The following is a 17,277-nucleotide window of genomic DNA, read 5'->3' as shown; positions in this document are numbered from 1 at the left end:
TCCTTCCAGCTTGGTATCATCTCCACTGACTGCGGCAGCAACTCCAGCAGGCTGTAGTGAGGGAGATAAGGGGGGAAACTGGGCCATTCCACCAGCCCTGCTGAAAGACTTAAACTCCCCCCCTCCCCGTTCCGTTTTCCTTGTGTCTTTTTAAAGTGTACGCCTGTGGAGAGGGATTATCTTCTTTTACGGAATATATCTTAGCCACCACAGGAGACATTTGGGCTGAGAAGCAGGATAAAAAAAATACTTTCAATAAATAACATTAAATAAACTCTCCATGGCTTCAGGCAATGGTTTTACCCAGTGGAGGCTGGTGGCTCCGATTTCAATCTATTCTGGGTTTCAGTCAGAACCAGCCAGAACTCTAAAGGAGCTATCCAACGTGCTGAACCTATTTGGGGAATACAGTTCAGTGCCTTGGATAGCTCCTTGGAGAATTTCAGCTGGTTCTGACTGAAACCCAAAAAGGATACATAGCCCCACCAAAATCGGAGCCAGCCGCCTTCACCCAGCCCTACCTGGCGATGCCAAGGATCGAACCAAGAACCGTTTGCATGCAATGTGAGTGCTCTACCACGGAGGTACGGCCCTTCCCATCTAGGCTACCGAGTTATGGGCTCACCCATAAAGATCCATAGCAAGAACGTCTGAACAACAGCCGCTACCATCGTAACAGTTTCTCCTTATTGCTCAGATCAGAGCATAAACCTGACCTGGGAGCTTTTATAGGCTGTTAGGTTTTACCAAGAGCCTCATGTGGCGCAGAGTGGTAGGCGGCAGTATTGCAACCGAAACTCTCCCCACGACCTGCGTTCAATCCCAGCAGAAGCTGGGTCTCGGGTAGCCGGCTCAGGTCAACTCAGCCCTCCATCCTTCCGTGGTCGGTAAAATGAGTACCCAGCTTGCTGGGGGAAAGGTAGTCACGACTGGGGAGGGCAATGGCAAACCACCCCGCTATAGTCTGCCATGAAAACGCCAGCGAAAGCAGCATCCCTCTAGGGGTCAGTAATGACTCGGTGCTTGCACAGGAGGAACCTTTCCTTTCCTTTCCTTTCCTTTCCTTTCCTTTCCTTTCCTTTCCTTTCCTAGGTTTAACCACATGATCTGCTCCACCCTATTACTCCCCAAGATACTTCTTTTTTCATCTGGCTGGCTCCTAGGTGGTATAGAAATGTAATACAATAAGTCAGTCAGTCAGTCAGTCAGTAAATCCTGCAATCGTCTGCTTTGGTCAGGGTTTGTTGGTGGCTCCCCGTCCAAATCCCCCACCTTGCTACCTTCACGCTCTGTGCGGCCTCAGGCCCTGCCACATCCTACCACATAGGCAAAATTGGTAAAATCCAAACACCACTCTGATGTTTTCAGAGTCTTCAGCACAAGACAAGGCCTCCTCCTGGTTGTGGTGGCCGCATCTGAACATCAGGCCCCGTTGCACCAGCTTTCATGGAGAATGATGTTTCCATTTATTACACTTAAGAAATGTTTGATACACGGTGTGCGCGGGGGGCGGGGGGGGACTCTTGGTAGTGAAGGGGAGACGTTCACAGCCTCCGTTTAAGGTGAATTTTTGAAAAACAGTGGCTGGCGTGGCTTTGGTGTCCAAGGGAAAAGCAACACCACCACCTTGTGTTCAAACAAAGAATTGTTTCCTCCTCATCCAACACATTTCAGGACATGGGAGATCAATGTCTCGGGACAAGGAATCTTTTCCAGATAATGAATGCGTGATCCTGGCTAATCCAAGGTCACATTAAATTCATGCAGTCTTCAAAGCTTTTTGCAGTGATACCATTAATGATTTGCCAGCATACCATTCAAAGATCTAATGACCAAAAAATCTTAAGGCCTTTGACCTATTTAGTTATGTTTTTCAAAATAGTCTCAAAGCAAATCTGTCCTTTTTTCCCCCTGTCCCAGTTCTGCCCTCTTAATTTATGCAATCCCCAGTTCAGAATTCTTAGATGGGCTTTTGTACCCCCGAATTTTCCTATTTTAATCAACATTTAGAAGTTTGTGTTGAGTCTATCACTCCTTTGCCAATTAACAGGCCCTGCCTCTTAATCGGCAAAGGCAGAGTAGATCTGACTTATCCATTAGCAAAGAGAAAATAAGATCCTTAATTAGGAAGGGCCTACTACATCGGGCTTCAGACACACTTGCATTCTTTTTTGAGATTCACAGAAGGTTATGGGAGCGTAAAACTTACTAATCCACTCCCCTCTGTCCCCCAAATCTGGGATGCTTATTCTTTTCTTCACCTACAAGCTATTCAAAGGTCAACTGGATCTTTGCTAACAATCAGGAAGGCTTAAAAGGCTAATAAAGTCTTTGGTGAGTCCAAGACTTGCTTCTGTCTACGATTATCAAATTCTTTCAGCGCAAGTGACCCATCCGTTGATCCTAAATTACATTTGTTAATTGGGGAGAGCCAGGCAGGAGAGGAGAAAGTTGATGTTACAGATTGGGTACAACAGCCTTTCAAAGCCCACTGATTTCGGACAATCTCTCCTGTTTAAAAATTAGGCCAAATATTTGGGGGCTTGATCTCCGGAGCCTGTTGTCCACCTAAGATCAAGGCAGTACAGCTTCAATTAAGATGTTCAATTAAGAACAATAGGATGTTCAAGGAACATCCAAACCACTCGGATATCAACAGGTGTGCTACACACAAAAGGACTGTGAGCAGAACTATGCAGAGTTCTGGTACTAAGCTCATTGATAGAACAAAGTCTACATAACAGATAATTTTGCTGCTCCCATAAGAACCTGTTGGGTCACTGAGATCTTTGTCAAAGGTCCTTCTCCTGGTGCCTCCTAAATCTCCAGGCCAGCAATTCTGGCTTCAAAGAACGAACTTGTTCCCTGAAAGCCATGATCGCATTACACCGACCATACACCAACAACTTCTGTCAGCTGATAGTCATACATGTGCAATAAATTGGATAGCCCCAACACCCCTCTTGGCTTTCTACATTCATAGCCATTTCTTTTGTTATTATTACTGGGTTTGTTTACCTGGAAACCTAATTCATTTACTAGAAGGCAGGGAACGGTCAACTGCCCTGGCTTCCTCGCCCTGCTATTCACATGGGTGCTTAACCCACATGTGTGCTTAACTTCTTTTTACCCTGAGACTTTCTCCCTCTCTCATAATACTAGAACCCAAGGTCATCCCATGAAGCTGATTGGTGAAAGGTTCAAGACAGATGAAAGGAGATATTTTTTCACACAGTGCATCGTTAAATGATGGAATTCTCTGCCCCAAGATGTAGTGATGGCCATCAATCTGGATAGCTTTCAAAGAGGATTAGACAAATTCATGGGGGAGAAGGCTATCAATGGCTGTTAGTCATTATGGCCATATGCTTCCTCCAGTATCAGAGGCGGTACGGCTCTGTATACCAGGTGCTGGGAAACAGAACCGGGAGAATGTTATTACATGCATGCCCTGCTTGTGGCTTTCCCACAGGCATCTGGTTGTCCACTGTGTGAGTAGAATGCCGGACTAGATGGACCCTTGGTCTGATCCAGCAGGGCTGAGTCCCCTTCTCTGTGCCTCTCTCAGCTTGGAGGAAGGATGTTAGTGGCTGTGGCCATATCCACTGGCATCATCCAGCAATGGAAGGCCTGGTGGGGTAATCCATGCCATTCTGGTTCAATGGCCTTGGTCTACACTGACTGGCTGTCTTTCCTAGCCCTATCTGAAGATACCAGGATTTGGTATCAGCGGACCCCCACATGTGGTTTATAGCATACAATGGAATGAAGGATTAAATGAGGAGTCAATGTAGGAAAAAAGAACCTGGAGCATCTCTACACCAGCCTAAAATCCCGCATTTAAACTGGGCTTTCTGCTCCTATTTTAAATGCAAGATCACGATGGACCCCCTTTACACGTGCTTCCTTCCCCCCTCCTTTCCACCCTTATCTGAGTCTTAAATATGTTTCATTATACAGCAGCTAGATGGCACTGTGGTCTAGCTCTTCTTATTGCAGGTTTTCCTTTTTCACGAGGGAACTCAAGCAGAACTCAAATGCTGTAATTTGACAGCTCATTGTCACCAATCTTTTAAAAAATGGAGTAAAGGTCATTTAGTGTGGGAGATGCCCTGGAGGTTGACGACATCATCTAAACGACCTGCAAACTTCCGTGAGTCACCAATCTCAATAGCAGAATAAAGGCTCCATGTGAAGAAGCCCTTTCTCTCCCCCACCCATGCCAGCTAACACATCATATACGTCAGCGATGAGGCATGTGGCATTGCAAACCATAGGGGTAAGGATGATCATCTACATACTCTCAAGAAACAATATTAATATAACACAGATGAATTCATCAACATCTAGTAATGTGGTATTAGCAAAAATGGCGACAGGCCATAGCTCAGTGGTAGAGCATATGTGGTTTCCCCCACCCCATTCTAGTTGCTAGCAGTGAGAGCTTTAAGTCAAAATATGCTGGTATTTCTGCTTTTTTGGCCCCACCTATCCATGGAATGTGTCCCCTGAGAGAAACAGAATCCAGCCCTCAGAGTTGAAAGAGATTCGACAGCACTGTTGTAAGGTAAATCAGTCGAGAGCCAGCATAAGAAGAGCCCTGCTGGATCAGACCAAGGGTCCACCTAGTCCAGCATTCTGTTCACACAGTGGCCAACCAGCTGCCCACAGGAAACCCACAAGCAGGACACGAGTGCAACAGCACCCTTCTATCTGTGTTCCCCAGCAACTGGTGTACATAGGTGACATGATGTGGTGGCCAGAGTAACCAATTAGGACCAGGGACACCCAGGTTCAAATCTTCTCTTGGCCAAGAAGCTCCCTAGCTGACCTTCAGCCAGTCACCATCTCAGCTTAATTGACCTACCTCACAGGTTTGTTACGGGGATAAAAATGGTGGAAACACACACGCACACACACCATAATCGCTTCCCTGAGATCTTTGGAGAAAGAACGGGGGGGAGGGAATGAAGTAAATTAATAGCCCCATATTGCATGTGACTGAGGCCGTGTGTGGTTTGCCCAAGACAGTGGAAGGGAACCTTGGTCCTCCAGAGGTTGGACTACAGCTCTCATCATCCCTGCCCATAGGCCATGCTGGCTAGGGGTGATGGGAGTTGTATCCAATGATGTCTAGAGCAGTCTTTCCCAGCCTGGTGCCCTCCAGATGAATGGGACGACAACTCCCAGCCTACCTGATCATTGACTATGCTGGCTAGGGCTGGTGGAAGTTGATGTCCAAAACATCTAGAGGGCATCAGGTTGGAGAAGGGTGGTCTAGAGGGTCAAGGCCACCTAGTAAATTCCTGGAAATAGGCATGATTCCAAATAGAAACATCTTGATATATAGTAGCACAACCTCTTTGGTGAAGAGGCTGCACTGCTTGGCAAAGGCTTGTCCAGTGTGTGTGGGGGGGGGGCCTACAGTTCATGGTCAACACTGGGGCGCTTATCATGGTGGGGGCGATGGCTCCCCTTGCAAAGTCTCAGACATTGAGTCAACTTCCATGCTTCCGTGTTTTTGTGGCAGCACCCATTTTTCTCCCAGAATGCCCTGGAAATTAGCTCACCTTCTAAGGTGGTGGTAGTGGTGACCGTTGCTTGGAAATGACCGTTGCTTGGAGCTGGTAGGAACATGTGTATTTTTTTAACGAGAAGTCATCAGTAGTGAGCCAAGCCAGGGTAGTGAGGTCCCAGCAGCTGCTTGAGGATGAGGCCTGCTGGGCTTACTGGCATATGCTTTGCACACAAAAGGTCCCCGGTTCAGTACTGGGCTAAATGGGCCATGGTCTGACTCCATATAAGGCAGGTTTCTATGTTCATAATGTATGCCAGTTCACGATAACTGATGGCTGTCTTCTTACACGTTTGCCGTGCAGTTGCTGAATATGTATGTATCACAGCCGGAGTTCCAGGAAGGTCCTTTATTGCCATCAATCACAGCACCATTGAAAAAGTTATTTCCGTGTTCTATTGGATGCTCGGAAGACATCAAGATAGTAACATAACAAGAGAAAAATGGCTGGGAGAAAAATGCTTCCTAACTTGTGTAGTTGTGCATCATCACCATTACTATTATTAATAATAATTTTGTATTATTTTGCCTGAAGCTCAACTGCAGCAAAATACACGATGACACATTTGGTAAATCAATGGCTCCTTCTTGTCGGATGTTAAAGGTTTCTGACCTGCTCGAAACAAGAGGCTGGCTGGCATCCTTGCCCTCTGTTTAGATAGACTGACCTGATGTTAACAGCATTAGTTCCACGCTGCCTTTGGAAAATACAGATGCATGACATGTCCATAAACCTCCCTGTATGGAGACTATAATCCCCTCCCAAGCTTTAAACTACCTCTGCAAAAAGTAGGGGGCAGCTAACCCCCCTCCCCTTAAAAGATAAAGCCTCCTCCTAACAGGATTATTTAGACTGGCTAATTTACCATTTAGAAATTCTGCATGGCGTATCCTTTTTTGCTTTTGAAACTTTTTGGTTGAATTGCTTAACCAAGATTGAATCTGAAGCTATCGACCCCTGTCCCAAATTGCACAATATGGAGAGAGGGTTCTCTGGAATCTCAAACCATCTCCAGATTCCAGGGCTGGCTCAATCTCCTTTTTTCCTCCAAGCTCTTTATTTTCTTGTGCTGCCTTCCAAGCCCATCTGCTGCAAGCCCATTTGAAATGCTTCTTTTATTCTAACTATGCCAATATCACGGGTTGGGGGGATCTGTGGGACTGCAAGCCATGCATTGTCCTGGCGGGACCGGTGTCAGAAGCACAAATATCTTTATTTTAATGCTTTGCTTGGAGGGGAGCCAAAGCCCTTTGCCACAAGGTGCATCTGTGAGTTCAACCTCCTGCAGGGCCATGAAATGATGGGGAGGGGAGTATCAGAAAAATGCCGAACAAAATACAGCCAAGCAGCAAGAGAAAAGGTCAGGAAGGAATCCCTCTCCCTGTAGACATCAGAAGGGTATTTAAGATGGTATTTAGCATGGCCTGGCCTTCGTGGTTGAGGCATCAAAGACAATCGCAGCAGCTAGAGGAAAGCAAGGTTTTCCTGGTCAGTCAAATGCAACATTTTGAAGGCTGACTGAGAAGCCTTATGGGCTGTCGGAGGATTTGTTGCTGTTTACAGAAGGGTGAGAGGTGTAGCCAGTGAGGTTTGCAACCTTCTGGCAAAAAAAAAAGGGGGGGGGTAATGCATCTGATATATGGTCAACATTAAATTCATACTGTAATTATTTCAATTCTGGGTCAGTGGAGACAATTCAGGTGATTAGGCAGATGCCTTATAACAAGTTAAGACCATTGATCCATGTAGCTCAGTATTGTCTACAACAGGGATGGAGAACATCTTGCCCGTGGGCCTAATGTGGCCCATGGAGGTTCTGCATGTGGCCTGCGGAGCCTCCTTGGTTTCCTCCTGGGGGTGGGGCTTGGCTCCCATGGGAATGGCCCACACTGCACAAAGCCAGGGACTTGGCCAGCACTGGGAGGAAGTTCAAGGCTATTGTAAGGATTACAACAAAATCATGCTTGTGAAGTGTTCTGAACATTCCACAGCACTATATAAAGAAACATCATCATCATACAATGGGTAAACAAGCAGATGAACATTCAGCCTCCCAAAAGATGCACAAGGAAAATCAGTTGAACTGGTCCTCCCTCTGAAGAAATACATGATGGGATCTTTCAGCAGAATGAGATGTCTGCTGCCAAGGTCAGCAAACCAGCCTTCCCATAAGACAAATGGGACATTTATTCCAGTTATCTTTATAGAGCCACTGTGGTGTAGTGGTTAAAGAGTTGGGCTGGGACTCCGGAGACCTGGGTTCTAGTCCCTACTCAGCCGTGAAGCTCACTGGGTGACCTTGGGCCCATCACTGACTCTCAGCCTAATCTACCTCACAGGGCTGTTGTGAGGATAAAATGGAGAGGAGGAGGAACATGTATACCACCTTGGGCTCCTTGGAAGAAAGGTGGTATGTAAATGTAATAAAGAAATAAAAAAGGAAACAGTCTTATTCTAAGTCAGCCCATTGGTCCATTTATTTCAGTATTGCTTACAACGGAGTGGGAGCAGCTCTCCAGAGTTTCAGACAGGGATTGAACCTGGGACACGTGAAGCATGTGCTGTGCAACTGAGCTATGGTCCTTTCCAAGGCTAGTTTCTCTTCTACGTAGAAGAGAGTTTTCTCCATTGATGCCTTAGAACCACAGAACAATCTCCCTTGGAAGGCCACCCATTGCTTGCGCTCGTTTCTGACTTTGGTTGAAGGCCTTTCCATTCCAATCGGTCGTTTGAGAATAGATTTCAGTTAAATGCTCCCTTTTGTTTTATTTTGCTGCTATCACATTTGATTTCTTTTACTCTTTCATATTTAGTTTAATTTTGCAACTTAATCCATATTGTTTTTGTAAACTGATCTGAATATTTCATATTGAAAGAACACATTATATTATTGCCATAAATGAATGAATGAATGAATGAATGAAGGCTGCATATCTAGTTACTAACCCTCTACACCTTCTATTTTTACTCTTTTAGGCTTCAGTCCCATGCTAGAGTCGGACATGACTGGTTGGGGACACCTTTTACCCATGCATGTTTAGACAGAAAAAAGGCCTACAACTCCCTGCATGTCCCAGCCAGCCATGGCTGGCTGGGACGTGCTGGGAGTTGAAGGCCTTGTTCTCATCTAAACATGCATAGGATTGTGTCTTTAGTCCCCAAGTATAAAAATGAAGCTAATTTCTTCTTTCTCTGCTATTGAATGTGATTCTCTCAGACATACAGGAGTACGTGTTATGCTAAGGATCCATGTTAGGGATATCCCGTTAAAATATGAGCACTAGCATCTGGAAAAGCCATGGCAGAAGATGAAAACTTGTCTAAAGTTCTGTTAAAGGACTTCCATTTAAAGGAAGGACTTTAAAGGACTTTTAGAGAACTCTTGGAAATCTCTCATAGTTTTCTTTTCATTCCCAAGAGTTCATAATTGAATCATGGTCTTGGTTGCACTGTATTAGTTTGGCGTAAAATTTCATTTTTTTCTGCAACTCTTGGATGCTAAAAATTTAGCTCAAGCAAGCTAAGCAAACAGCCCCAAGGAGATTGTTAAGGTCCCGGAGGGACCTGTGCATTTGAGGTGAGTGTTAGAATTCTGGACCAGGAAATGCAAAACTTGGTGACATCTCTATTGCTAATGCACACATGTCCCCATTTTGCGGGTTGTGGCACTGAAAGCCAGGGGTTTTTTTTGGGGGGGGGGTCCTCAAATTAATACCCTGCAAGGAAACCTAAAGTAAATAATAAAAATGTAAAAACTGAACACCTGTGGTTGGGAGATCTCAGAAATCTGTGTAGATAGCTGGCATGAAAGCCCTTTAGCCTGTTTTCTGTCTGTACATCACTTCCACGCATTTTGAATGCAGGACACATCTGCAATTTCACCTTAAGTTCCCAAAGTACAAGCCCTTTGGTAGTCAAAGCCTCGTGGAAGTTAACTGAATGTGATTAGTAAATATCAGAGACAAGCTTTCCTTATATTTTTCTTAATTTTTTTGGAGAGATAATAAAGTGCATGCTTGAACCTTTTGCACTCCAATCTCTAAGGCACTGCTGCCGTTGTTAAGCTGTGTGGTGGCACCATCTTGTGGTGGCAGGAAAACATAACCACATACACATACACACACAAATGAACATCATGCAAGACGGACCAAAGTAGCATATAGAAATCACCTGCAAACAGATCAGTGTAACACCAAATGACTCCTCCTTTTCCTAAAAAAGACATTTCAAAGCATAACATTAATGCAAACATACACAAAATGAAACTCATGCAACATGAACAAGCGTAGCATAGAGATCTCAACTGCAGACAGATCAGTGGAAACATTTCAAAATTTAGAAGAGGCATAACTCTCCTTGAGGCAAGAAAAGGAATGCCATACTTATTTCTTTATTTACAGTATTTACATTCTGCTTGCATACTGAAGTTCTCAAAATAGCTTACATAATGAAATAGCAACTGAAACTGAAAACCAGCTTCAACACACACTCACACACACACAAAAACGAACATACAGATACCACCACTTGCAAAACACAGAAATAAATAAATAAATATGCAGCTCCTGAAACTGTGGTCGAATGATTTCACTTGCTTTCAAAAAAAAAAAAAAAAAGCAAGAGGAGATGATAAATGGGCCTCCCAAGGGAAAGTACTCCATAATCCTGGGACCACTACAGAGAAGGCCCTGCTCCTGATAGCTGAATCACCCCAAAAAGGACAAGCAGGCACTGACAATGCAGGACCAAGACATAGAAACCCACCCAGCTCGCAATAATATTAATAATCCTGGCACTGGAATGACAACCGCAAATTCAGTTCAGATGTTTCAAAGGGGGGACAAAGCAGTCTGTCCCATTCTAAATAATGCCACATGCTTTTTCTTTCAGAACATAGAATGCTTACAAAAATCTTTATATACCAGTGTGATTCCCCACTTCCAGTTACAACTTTATGTTTAGCACAGAATCCATTACAACTGTGTATGAAGAAAGGAATAAACTAGGTTCATCTACTACTAAATGCCCTGAACATTATCAGGTATATAGAAGGGCAAGCTTTCCTGAAAAAGAATCAACATGGCCTCTACAAATGCAAGTCCCATCTCAGTAACTTTGTAGAGTTTTTTGAGAACGTCAACAAGCATGTAGATAGGCGTGATATAGTAGACATAATTATGTCTATATAAGTACACATAATGTACTTGGACTTTGACAACGTTCCTCACCAAAGACTTCTGAGCAAACATAGCAGCCATGGGATAAGAGGAGAGGTTCTCTTATGGATCAGTAAATGGTTAAAGAATAAAAAGCAGAGAGTAGGAACACATGGTCAGTTCTTACAATGGAGGGATCTCCAAGAATCTGTATTGAGACGAGGGATGTCAGAGAAATCCACAACGGATTAAAATGAGTTTGAATTTCTATGAATACAACCTGCAGATTCCACAGCAAACTGGCTTCTTCCGAGTCATGCAGGTTCCACAAACTTGCAGACCAGTTCTCACTTTAGGAAGGAGACGATTTGCACTAATGCCCATTAGCACTAAGGCACACTTGCACAAATGCCCTCATCTACATCAGACAATGTGCAGTAGCGCTAATTCGCATTAGTGCTAATGCGTATTCACTCAAGTGGAATGAAATTCTGCTTTAAAAAAAAACTGATTCCATCAATGAACGGATGATGGAACAAAAGACACCTGACAATCTGTGAAATACAAACAGAACAGATTTAACAAAATCCATACATCTCTAACTGGGACTCTAATTGCTTTTTAACTTTTTCATGAATGATCTGAAGTGAGGTGGCCATGTTTCCTGACAACACCCAATTATTAAGTGTTTAAAGAAAAACGAACAGTGAAGAGCTCCAAAGGGCTCTCTCCAAACTGGGGCGATGGGCATCAAAATGGCAAGTTGAGTTCAGTGAAAGTGACTGTAAAGTGATGTGCATTGGGGCAAAAAGTCCCAACTTCACATATATGCTGATGGAATCTGAGCAGGCAGTGACTGACTAGGAAAGGGATTCTGGAGTTGTGGTAGATAGATCGATGAAAACCTTGATGCAGTTTGCACTGGCTGTGAAACAGGCAAAGTCCATGCTGGGATCATTAGGAAAGGAATAAAAAATAAAAACTGCCTAATGGTGCAACCACACTTGAAATACTGTGTACAGTTCTAGTCACTGCACCTCAAAGAGGATATTGTAGAGCTGTAAAGGTTTAGAAAAGGGCAACCGAAATGATCAAGAGGATGGAGCAACTCCCCTAAGGTTACAGTTGGGGATGTTTAGCTTAGAAAAAACAGCGAATAAAAGGGGACAATATGGAGGTGTACAAACAAAGTTATGCATGGTGTGGAGAAAATGGATAGGGAGAATGTTTTCTCCCTCGCTCATAATACTAGAAACTGGGGAGAGAGGGCCATCTATTATAAAATACTGAGAAGGAATTCATTGCCATAAGATGCAGTGACGGCCACCAATTTGGATGGCTTTAAAAGGGGGTTAGACAACTTCATAGATGATAAGGCTATCCATGGCTTCTAATCATGCTGGCTATATATTACCAGCAGTATGCCTCTCAATACCACTTGCTGGGGAACACAGGTAGCAAGGTACTATTTGCACTCATGTCCGACTTGTGGGCTTTCCATAGCCATCTAATTGGCCGCTGTGTGAACAGCATGCTGAACTAGACAGGCCTTTGGTCTAATCCAGCATGACTCTTCTTATGTTCTTACTGAATGCTTTTGGAAGTTAAAAGGATAATTAGCAAAAGAAGATATTCCAGGTCACAGGAAGCAATAATTCCACTCTATTCTGCATTAGTCAGGCCACAGCAGAATACTATGTCCGGTTCTGGGTACCACATTTTAAGATGGGCATTGACAAACTGGAACATGTCCAGAGAAGTGTGACCAAGATGGTGAGGGGCCTGGAAACCAAGTCCTGTGAGGAATGGTTGACAGAGCTAGGTATGTTTAGCCTGGAGAAGACTGCAGGGAGACAAGATAGCAGCGTTCAAATATCTGAAGGGTTGTCATGCACAAGTTGTTCTCTGTTGCTCCATGGGGCAGCAACCACTGGTTGCAAATTTCAGGGAAGGAAGATTTCAGCTAAACATTAGGAGAAACCTGCTAACAGTGAGGGTGTTCCACAGAGGTGGTGGGTTCTCCTTTGCCAGAGGTATTTCAGCTGATACTGGATGGCCATCTCTCAAGGATGCTGCAGCTGCATCCTGCATTGCACAGCCTCCATTGAGCAACGGGTTGGGCAGTGATCTCCAAGAGTCCTTCCAACTCTATGATTCTATGATTTAAAATATCCAGAAAGACAAATAATCTGTCCTCTAGAATTTCACAGGAACAGAGGAAGAGAACTTCATTTACAAGCATGTTTGACAGTAACAGTTTATTTTATGAATCATCGTGACCATCATTCTCAGAAGAAGCAGGGGGCATATCTATAGCAAAGTGCTATAGTGTACATCATATGAAGTGTCCAAAGTGCTCAGTATTTTTTACTAGTGATGTAAAATGTCCAGAAATGTGTAAGCCATGGGGGAAAAAAAACCCTTTTTTCCTGTTTTTTGGGGGGGGAAATGGAAAATTGGGGGGAAATTGAAAAATAAGCAATACTTATTTTTAAGCACTCTTTGCAGATCTAAAGTCACTCTGTTGCTTTAGGATAGCCTTGCCCAACCTGGTGCCCTCCAGATATTTTGGACTTCAGCTCCCATCAGCCCCAGGCAGGATGGCCAATGGTCAGGAATGCTGGCAGTCATAGTCTAAAACATCTGTAGGGCGCCAGGTTGAGCAAGGCTGCTTTAGAAACATAAAGCAGTCTGTATGTTCCTAAAATTACATTATGTATAACTTGGTTTGCTCATAAAATTATCATTATATTTGAACACTTTAAAAAGTGAACTCAGTAAATTTGTAATCATTGTCTGAATAAACTATACTTTTAAAATGTAATATTTGTTGTTGTTGTTCAGTCGTGTCCGACTCTTCGTGACCCCATGGACCATAGCACGCCAGGCCTTCCTGTCCTCCGCTCTTTCCCGGAGCGTGCTCAAGTCCATATTCATTGCATCAGTGATGCTATCTAGCCATCTCATCCTCTGCCGTCCCCTCCTCCTTTTGCCTTCAGTCTTTCCCAGCATCAGGGTCTTTTCCAGGGAGTTTTCTCTTCGCATTAGGTGGCCAAAATATTTGAGCTTCAGCTTCAGTATCTGTCCTTCCAATGAGCACTCAGGGTTGATTTCCTTTAGGACTGACTGATTTGTCCTCCTTGCAGTCCAGGGGACTCAAACATGATTAATTGTATGAGCAAACCAAGTTATACTTAACATATTTTAGGTTCCTAGTTTATGTCTGACCAGAGGGAACTTCTGCAAGTAATCCCTGAAACATCTGAATCATCCTAGAAGCCAGAAGCAAGAAGAACTGGAGGCAGGGGAAGACAAGTCCAGAAACACAGGACCTGTAGAACAAAACCCAAACTGTCAAGAATGTACATTTTCTTCCATATTATGATATGGTGACTTTATTCACATGTTGGGAAATTGAGCATGACTTGGAGCATCCCAAAATGTCTATCAGTAAAAGATACATTGGATCAATAATTTTAATAAGAAATGGAAGAAATAACTATGCTGAGAGTCTTATAAAAAATTTTTTTTCCCCATGGCTTCATTTTTTCCAGACATTTTACATCTCTAGTGTTTCTATAAGTCTTCTTTTTACATCATTTTTAGAAATCACTGGGGGGTGGCTTGGTAATACGTTGTGCTAAATTCTAAAAGAAAATGTTTCATAATCCAAAGCTGTTCAATTTTTCCAATTTTGGGGGAAAAAACAAAAACAGTCCTCGGATAAAAACAGAAAAAAAACCTGTTTTTTCCTAATTTTTCCCGTTTTTTTCCCCAGGCCTTCACATTTCTCATTCTTACACCAGGCTTGTAAAGCACACCATTGTTATGATGCCCACACTACAGACGCAAGGCTGAGAGAAGAGAAGAGACCATCTCAGTGAGACAATGGCTGTGGGAAGATTTGAACCAGGGACATTCTAGCTTGCTGTTCAATAGTCAAAGCTCTTATGCCATATCAGTTCACATCTGGGTCTTGTTTTGCTACTCTTATGCCCTAGAGTTAGGACATTGCTCTAACATGCTTAGGAACTCTGCCTTCAGCTGGTTCCTCTCTGCTGGCTCTTTTCTTTGATTCCCTATGTTGCTGTTCTTCAGCTTTATGTTGAACACCATGTTCTTCGCCATGAGGCCATAGGTCAAAAGCCTCAGCTGGGTCATCATGTAATACCTCTGATTCATCTGGTGATGCCTTAGTATCAGGAACGTGGCCAACTCTCTGAAATAAAACAGACGCAAATCCCTACATTACAGATAGTGCATAGTCCTGATGAAGAATTTCCGGTTTGTGGCCAGTTTACACACTTTGAACAACCCAGTCCATGGTCTGAGGGCACAGGACAAAGCCACCATGCTAAAGCTAAGCAGGTTTGGATCTGGTCTGTGCCTTTATGGGAGACCACTTGGGAATTCCATGTATGCCACCTTGAGTTCAGTCATGGAGAAAAGGTGGGATACCATTCCTCTAGACACATAAATAATAAACACAGCAGAGAATGAGAGGTTGCCAGGACATCTGAAGCCTGAATGCACACGCAGCCCAAGATTTTGCTAGCTGTAGGTCAGGCAGTCGAAGCTGGTGGGTCCAATGTCAGGTGGGTGGTGAAGCCACTCCAAGTTTCAGCCAGAACCAGTCAGAAGACAGCTAGAGTTCTGGCTGAAACCCAGAGTGGACTCACCACCCCACTGACATCGGAGCCACCAGCCTCAACTGCCTGACCTATGGCTAGCAAAAGGGAGCTATGTTGGGCTGTGTGTGCATTCAGATGTGGGGAACCTCCAGCCTGCAGGGCTTCCTTGGGTTCCTGCAGGGGTGGGGCTTTGCCTCTAAGCCCCGCCCCCGGAAGAATCCCCACTGTTATCTCCATTCAACAGGGATGCAGGTGGGCTGCAGGGGAGCGGCTTCCCACAGCGTGCAGCACCCCCATGGATGCAACCAGCTCTGGGAGGAGCAGCCTGATAGGGACAGCAAGAGATGTGTGGAGGTGCCCAACTCAGATGTCTCTGGGAGGAGCAGCCCTTCCCAGCACTGGCTGAGTATCCTTCACATGTCTCTCACCACCCCAGGCATGCGAAGGAGGCACCCAACTCAGCCAGCGCTGGAAGAAATCACTTCTTCCAATGCCAGCTGAGCTACTTTCTCTGTGCCTGTTCTCTGAGAAACTCCCTTCCTCTCCCAGCATGGAAAGGCCCAGGAGTGTGGATGCTGATGTCAGCAGGCATGGCCATGCACACTAAAAGCATCTGCAGAGGGCACAGTGGGGCACAAATGGGCCCTCCACTTTTATACAGTTCTTCACCCTGCTATAGGTACATGGCTCAAACCATAGGTACCCCCCACACTCAGGTAACAAAGTTATCATACCTATGTCAAGGCGTACTGAGTCTATTACATGAAAACTGTATCTCACGCTGTATCTTTTAGATTTTATCCTACACAGGTAAAACAATAGGAGCTCACTTTGAAATGACTGCTATTATATGCCCTTAGAGAATGGGATGGTAAAATAGAAAGGGATGCAAGTGACAGCTGCAGTTTAGAGATCTAATAATCATTTGCTAGAGACTCCTGGCTTCTGCAGAGAATTACAGCTCCCAAGGTTCCTTGATAGAGAACTTCCTTTGCCATCAAGCAAAGCACTGCAGGAATACAGACAGTCTCTTCCTTTGCTCTGAAAGTGCTATGCAAACCACAAACAGAGTCCTAGCATTTAATTAATAGTGGAGGAAAATCAGCATCATGGTACTTCACAGAACCATGATCAATATTCACCTATTGTTCATGTGTCTCAATAAAAAAAAAACACAGGTTTTTAATTATAATAGTCCAATTATAACTGTCCTTAATCACCCAAGTTTTTACTAATTAGTCATACAAATCCGCTCTGATGGTTGGCAACAACTTTCTCTGTTCAGACCTCCTGCTCAAATAATCAGGACCACCGTGGTTAGGGAAAATGAGATTATAAAGCGACTAATGCATCTGTGTACCTTATTCATCTCCTCTTCATCACCTTGAATATTCTCCACTTGGCAGCTCAAATTCACCTCTAGAGTAGTATAATACATTTCCCAAGAGAAAAATCATAAATGAAAGAATGTCAGTAGCTCTTCCATGGCAATGGGTATTTTATTTTTTTAAAAGACACACTGCATGCTGCTCACATGCAATGACAATCCTATCCCATCACCCAGTTCTGATGATCCAGCCATTTTGTTACATGTAGGACTGCCAATAAGTTAAACATTCTCAGTTAAGCACCTTTCAAGCAATTTATTGCAGCTTTAAAGCAAATGTATTGAGTGGGAAAAGGACACCATTCACGGAGCTAGCTTTGACCTTTAAAGCCCCAAATGGCTTGGAGCTGGGTGACGCAGATGACTACCTTCGCCCATAGGAACCTTCCTGATCTTTAAGATCTGCCTCAAAAGTCTTTCTCTGCTTGCCTATGTCTTCAGGCAAGGTGGGTGATGACTGGCGGGAGAGGGAGCAATACCCTCCCCAGAGAGATTCATTTAAGATCAACATGGTTGTCTTAAGATGT

At 44.1% G+C, this 17,277-nt stretch overlaps 1 protein-coding gene across 4 annotated transcripts in view; it reads right to left on the bottom strand.

The window, feature by feature from the left end:
* Nucleotides 1–4,892: 4,892 nt before the first annotated feature.
* The window catches only part of LOC146337239 (protein FAM169B-like), a 69,319-nt gene continuing 56,934 nt past the window's right edge, over nt 4,893–17,277 (bottom strand). For all 4 annotated transcript variants that reach the window (XM_084817402.1, XM_084817403.1, XM_084817404.1 and 1 more), the window contains 2 exons: nt 16,724–16,782; nt 4,893–14,951 (listed from right to left, as the gene is read on the bottom strand). In XM_084817402.1, coding sequence (XP_084673528.1) covers nt 14,736–14,951; nt 16,724–16,782 — 275 coding nt within the window. In that variant the 3' untranslated portion in view covers nt 4,893–14,735. The remainder of the gene's footprint in view (nt 14,952–16,723; nt 16,783–17,277) is intronic.

This window comes from Heloderma suspectum, chromosome 11 (genome assembly GCF_057233095.1).
Source record: "Heloderma suspectum isolate Gila_16-S chromosome 11, 16-S_ref, whole genome shotgun sequence".
NCBI lineage: Eukaryota > Metazoa > Chordata > Lepidosauria > Squamata > Helodermatidae > Heloderma > Heloderma suspectum.
This window is presented reverse-complemented; position numbering and strand designations above follow the sequence as displayed.